Source organism: Eptesicus fuscus, chromosome 12 (assembly GCF_027574615.1).
Source record: "Eptesicus fuscus isolate TK198812 chromosome 12, DD_ASM_mEF_20220401, whole genome shotgun sequence".
Lineage (NCBI taxonomy): Eukaryota > Metazoa > Chordata > Mammalia > Chiroptera > Vespertilionidae > Eptesicus > Eptesicus fuscus.
The window spans coordinates 10,206,113-10,212,419 of NC_072484.1; the positions used below are offsets into that span (position 1 = coordinate 10,206,113).

At 47.8% G+C, this 6,307-nt stretch overlaps 1 protein-coding gene across 4 annotated transcripts in view; it reads right to left on the reverse strand.

Moving 5' to 3' along the window:
• PTPN1 (protein tyrosine phosphatase non-receptor type 1) overlaps positions 1-2,987 on the reverse strand; it is a 75,526-nt gene extending 72,539 nt beyond the window's left edge. For 3 of the 4 annotated variants that reach the window (XR_008557576.1, XR_008557577.1, XM_008141177.3), the window contains exon 1: positions 2,725-2,986. Coding sequence is in view for 2 of the 4 variants with exons in the window: in XM_008141177.3 (XP_008139399.1) it covers positions 2,725-2,787 (63 nt within the window). In the remaining 2 variants the exon portion in view is untranslated. Of the gene's footprint in view, positions 1-2,724 lie in introns of all 4 variants that reach the window. The other variant, XM_054723596.1, reaches the window with a different exon arrangement.
• Positions 2,988-6,307: the final 3,320 nt, after the last annotated feature.

Genomic DNA, 6,307 nt, shown 5'->3' on the forward strand with positions numbered 1-6,307 from the left:
ATTCGAGTTCTGTTTTCTCTTCATTCTAGCTCCAAAAACCAATCCCTTTTCCCTATCTGTGTTCTGTCTCCTCTTAGACAGCCAGACCAACTAAAATTCTAAGCTCACTAGTATTACTTCCACTTTTCAAACCAGACACGCAATCGTTTAAATGATAGAGAACCATTTTTAAACCATCTACACGTGCTATCAAAGCTATCTTTTTAATAAACCTAAATGCTCATTAGTACCTATACTATTTATTAGGCTAACAATTAAAAACACAGTTATGCTCACTTTATCAGATTAAGCTTACATAGAATCTTCGCCTGACACTTTTGTTTTCTAAGCTACCACATTCCTCAGCATTCAAGTCTACTTTACCCTTTGTTCATTGCCCAATTGTTGCCAAGTTTCTGCATCTTTTTGTTCTAGTTAGAAAAGAAGTTAGCGTCATAAGAAATAACTGCACTGCCTTGTTTACAAAATTTTAAGCAGAAATTATATTTTTCTTATCACAATAGACTAAGCAAGCTTAAAATGACTTTGTACAAGGCTGTCCTCATCGTGACATGCTATAAATGGTTAATTTTGTTTAACTTCCATTTTCTTCCAACCTGAAACACATTTCTTTGAATTCCTGAGAAATAATGGTTTCGGTAAATTGACACACTTTTGGAAATGTGCCACTTTCAACTCAAGGTCATCTGCACTCTGTTTTTAAAAATGCCACATTGCCCAATAAAGAGCCACTTTTCAACTCAAAAAGGAGAAGAGCTTCTGATTTCAGTGTTAGAAACCAAAAATACCTGTACAGTACAGGTGAGAAAGCCCATAATGGACAACTCTCTAATGTCAAAAGAAACCACCTCTAGGAACGTGGCCATCCATTAAGGGAATCTCGACATACTGCAAATCTTGGGAGTTCAAATACGGTAGAGAAAGAAACTTAAGAACAAGGAGGGAAGTTAAAGACGAACATGCTCCAAGCTCTGGCTTAAAACAGTAAGAAATCAATTTCTCTTAGAATATGAGTTTTTAGAATATTAATGTGTTGTTTCGGTGTAACAGATTTTCCCCAATGCTTCGTGGAGGCCACCTCCACTTGTGACGGGGCATATCATAATAGCCAACACTTCAGAGGAACAATTTTGTCATTAAGAACCACTTCAGATTCCACTGCATTAAATCTGACGCAGACAGCATGTCTACACATTCTCAAAGTCGCTAGTGAAATTCACTCAATTACTTCAGAGAGACTAGACAATGGATACAAACTGTATATATTTATCAATAACTAATATACTTTATGGTCTAAGTACAAGTAATCCTGTCAAATAAGCTTGATGCAAATCTACATGAAACCAAGCATGCCAAAAAAAAGGCTTTTTTGTTAGTCAAGCATACCCAAGAATTGCTTAAAGCTTTCTTTCCTTTTTAAGTGGAGCTCAAAATAGCTTTTAATACTACCAGCTGATAGATCTCACAATTTGCCTTTTGAGCCTATAAGCTGGAGACAGAATAAACTGCCTTCTCCCTTTACATAAGTAACAACATCTCTCTATTCTGTACATCGTTTATTTAAAATATGGAGTGTGGTTTTGGTTAATCCTCACAACCCCCGCAATGACATTTAATCAGGAGCACATATTTTCTTGAGAGAGTTAGCTGCTGGTGAAGGCAGACCGCTTCGTGTTTTTAATCTGATGTTTTAGAGAGATGTCAGAAACCCTGCCTTCCTAACTTGAATGCACCACCATAGCCCACAAGTAGAGGAGGACTTGGAAGACCCAATCATCTCAGCCACGACCAAAGGATAAGATGCTCATCGGGGAAAGATGCGATTTCCGTACCAATGGTCCCTTGTCTGAAAGGGTAACAGTATGTTGGCCCCAGTGAAGTGGGTACCTCAGGCCTCCTGGCTGGAAGGATCTTGAGCCCCATACCTGCCTGGCTTGCTGCTGCTCCTCTTTCAGCTCACAGAGCAGATGTCTGCTAGACCTGCCCTGACCCCCTTCTCTAAGGCAGCCAGCCCACCTTCCCTTACGTTTTGTGTTCTTCACAGCACCTGTCACGATCTTAAATTATTTGCTTATGTGTTTGGCTGTCCTACTTGACTCTAAGCTCCACGAGGGATAAGGTCTTGTCTTATCCAGTGAACACTACCTCCAACGCCTCAGCGGTGCCTAGCACGAACAGGCACGCCGATTCGTATCCATTAAATGAATGAACAGGAAGAGGGAAGGGGACTGTCATCCTTGGGACTCCCGAAGCACACGGAGACTAGGGGAAAGGAAATGTGAAGGAGGGAGGGGGAGGAAGCCTTTCTCCCAGGGAGACAAAGGAAGAGAGTCTGAGGTGGTCCCGTCTAGAAAAGGAAGTGGTGGGGGCGTTCTACCAACCCCTGGGGACAAAGAGTGGATAGGAAGGGGGGCGGGGTCGGGGTGCGAGGGATGCGCGCGGAGAGCAGAGACCCGCGGCCCCCGGGGCTGGAGAGGTCAGCGGGCTGGAGGATGCGAGGTAAGTGGGGGATTCAAAGGGAATTGCGAGGTGCGGGAGGGACGGAGGCCCACCCGAGGGACAAAGAGAGAGGGGGCCGGCCTCTGCCGCCGTCGGACTGACTCCTCAGGCAGCAGGGCCGACGCACAGGTCGAGACCCAGAGGAAGCACGGGACTCGGGGTTCTGAGGGGAAGGTTCACGCGGCCTAAGCGAAGGGCCTGCCGCGCTCCGGGTTGCTCCCGCACCTGGTAAATGGCCGCCCAACTCCCGGCCTTGTCGATCTGCTCGAACTCCTTTTCCATTTCCATGACGGGCCAGGGCGGCTGCTGCGCCTCCTCCTCGGCCTACCGCGCCGTCTGCCGCTCTAGGCCGCGTCGCGCACTCCGCCGGGAGTCCCGCTGCAAGCCTCGGCTCCCACCGCTACCGCCGCCCTAGCCGCTGCTTCTTCATGTCAACCCGGCAGCCGGAAGTACGCACCGCGCGGCCGTGGACTCCGCCCCCAGAACGGAGGCCAATCAGTGGTCGGACAGGTCAGCCAGCACTTCCGCGGGGTGGAGTCAGGGGGTGGGCTGGGGGAAGCAGCCTCAGCCCCGCGAGACCTCTAGCAGGGTTCGCTCCCTCCTCCGCTCCGGAACTCCGGGCTTGGGCGGGGCGCCCGCCCGTTGCCTAGGCGACCCGGGGAGCTCGACGCAAGGCACTTGGGTTTGCCAGGCCTCCTGGGATAGTGAGATCAAAACCTCTAGGAGGCCCGTTTAATCACAGGGTGGCCTTGAAATAGTCATGTACCTTTCCTGCAACTCCAGGGCCCTGGCCTCAGTGCTCCAAGCTGGAATATGGGCCTAGGAAACATGCTCCATTTCCTGCCTCCTGCCTCTGGCCAGATGCCTGCACGTTTTTTCATGAAACTTAGAGCTTTTTTATTTACCAGGCTGCTGAGGAAGACACTCCCTATCCTCTGTACTGTCCTTGTACTGAAATGCAAGATTTCCATTTGAGGTCTCCAATTTAGGGCGCTGCAGGAATGGATTGAGGTCCTGGCATGATTTTCAGTTTCCCAAAGTATCAAGGAAATCTTGCCCTGACTGGGCTCAGAGGAGCACTAATTCCGGGGTGCATTAGAGTGTCGGATAATACAGATTTCTGGGTCCAACTCCAAAGAACTCAGATACCAACAATTTGTACTTTTTACCAGCAACCCCAGCTAATTGTACACCTGTGGACCTGGAAGCACATATGAAAAGGGCTGGTCAGATTGCCTTCCTGCAGGTTCTGCTTAAGCCATCCAGCTCTGGAATCGTGAACTGCATGGGGTCAGAGAACCTAGAGGACCGAATCATCTCTGTTCCCTGTTTGCATCTCAAGCCTGGCCAGAGCAGCTGCTGGTATCACTGGTTGAAATAATTCCTTGAGTGCTTACAGCAGGCACTTGCCTGGGATTCCAAGTACACATTCTCAGTCTCCACAACAATCCTACAGTATAGGCACTGCTATTATTACCACTTTATGGATGAGGAAACCGAGGTGCAGAGAAACAAAATCACTTGCATTGCATATTGGTATGCAAGCCAAGATTCTAAGCCAGTCTCCAGGGGAATGCTTTGGAGCCAGGCTGCCTGGGTCCAAATTCCAGCTCTACTAAATACTAACTGTGCAACCTTCAGCAAAATGCCTAACCTTCCTCTGCCTCTGCTCCTTCCTTTGTAAAATTAGGATAATAAACGTACCTACCTCATAGGGGTGGTGTGAAGATGGACTACGTATATATTAGTGCTATTAGTATAGTGAGTGGCTCACTAAAAATTAGCCCTCGTTACTATATACCTACCTCCATATAATAGCAAGTGGAGGCGGGGAGGTAAATGAATTATTTTTGAATGAATGCAATTGATTTAATAGGCAATGTCTTTAGAAACTGAGTGTTCCATGGAGGAAATTAACAAAAGATGTCCATTCTGGTGGGAAGTTTGGGAATCCCACACTTGGAAGCTGCCTAATTTAAGTCTTAGCCCACTTAAGTGACTCCAGGGTCTGGTATACTCTTCCTGTCCTCGTTGATTTGAGTGCTAGTCTGTCTGGTACTCACAGAACTCCTTGGGGGAAGAGAGAACAGGGCTGGTTCATTCCTATCATTGCGGGCTGAGCTAAATAAGTAAATAAATCAAATGCCCATCTGGAGCCCAAGTGGCCCTCAAGCCCGCAGGGAGTGTCACCCAAGGACTGCAGCAGCCTTTGAGTGGGACCAAAGCTACGCACAAGTTCTTGATGGAGGAGAGGGGGGCTGCAGCAGGCTAAAGCAGGGTCCAAGTCTGGGCTGTTTTGTGGTCGTGGTAATTTCCTAGGAGTGTCATAACAAATTACCATAAATTTGGTGGTTTAAAACAACAGGAATTTATTTTCAAACAGTTCTGCAGGCCAGAAGTCCGAAATCAATGGGGCTGACAGGGCCACAAGCCTTCCGAAGGCTCTGGGGGAGAGACATTCCGTGCCTCTTCTCGCTTCTGGTGGCTCAGGGTCCCTTGTCTTGTGGCAGCATCACTCCAATCTGTGTCTCCATCTTCACATGGCTTTCTTCTCTGTATCTCCCCCAACTTCTTGTGTGATATATGACAGGGAGGAGTGACCCGTGGTACCAGAGTCTGCTATGCCTTTCTGAGCCTTCCTTTCATTTGTAAAGCTCGCCAATCCCCTGCCAAGGTCTGGCCTAGAACCAGCCAAGCTCTTGAATCCCCGGAGAAGTGATGGTGGTGATTGGGAGTCTTTTAGTGATGACTGGTTAGAAAATAAACAAACGGCCATGTGTCATGATAGCTGAAATCTTTTCCTGGCAGGCATGATCTCACGCAGTTTCTCTGGCCTTTCCTCGTGGATTTAGCTAATGGAGGAAATCAATGACCCATTAAACTTTTAAAAATGTCCTAAAGAGTTTCCGTGGAGAAGGACGAGTGTTTCCCAAGGATCATCGACTCCTAACTTAGCAGTGTCAGCACGTTGCCTGGTCCTGGTCTTTTTCCTGGAAGATGGCTCAGTGTTAAGAGCTTGGGATCCAGAGTGAGACCAAATTGGTCTCTGATGAAATGTCACTTCCTCAGAGAGGCCCCTTCTGATGCCTCCTGGTAAACAGTGCCCAGTCACTCTATCCCTTTTCCCTCTTAGCACTTACCAGGCATTTGGTGTCATATTTTCTCCCCAGGGTTACCACAGCACTATGGTAAATATTTGTTTTAGGTGTTCATCGTCCGTCTCCACCACTAAATGTAGATTTCATGAAGAAAAGAAACTACGTCAATTTGGTTCAATGCTGACTTAAGCTACAGGTCATTACAAGAAGAGCCCACAAGTCCTTGGAAAGTTCCAGAAACTGAGAAGACAAGGCTTCTTTCCACCTAAGAGACCCAGAGCTGAAGGGTCCTCAGGGTCACCCAGCTCCCTCTGTTCACCACTGAGGACATGCAACCAGGAAGGGAATGGCCCTTCCCTCTGAGAGTCACACATGCTAACATAGTGTGGGTACCTTGACTAGTTGGTTGATTTGGGGTCAGCCAAAGACACCCCTGAGGTGGAATAACTAACCGGGGCCAAGCCAAGGGCCAAAGCACTGGAAACGATGCCCAGAGCTTCCGCCTGCAGCCACAGACAGCAGCACTAGGTAACAGTGTTGTCCAGCATTTTCTATTTCCCAACAGCCCTGCAAGTCAGGCGTTATCCCATTTTTCAGATGAGAAAAGGGCTGCTCAGAGAGGGTAAAGACATGAAGTCAACAAACACCCAAATGCAGAATGGCCCCGATGTTGGAGCAATGGGCACAGCAGGTTAGAAGCTTCTATATCC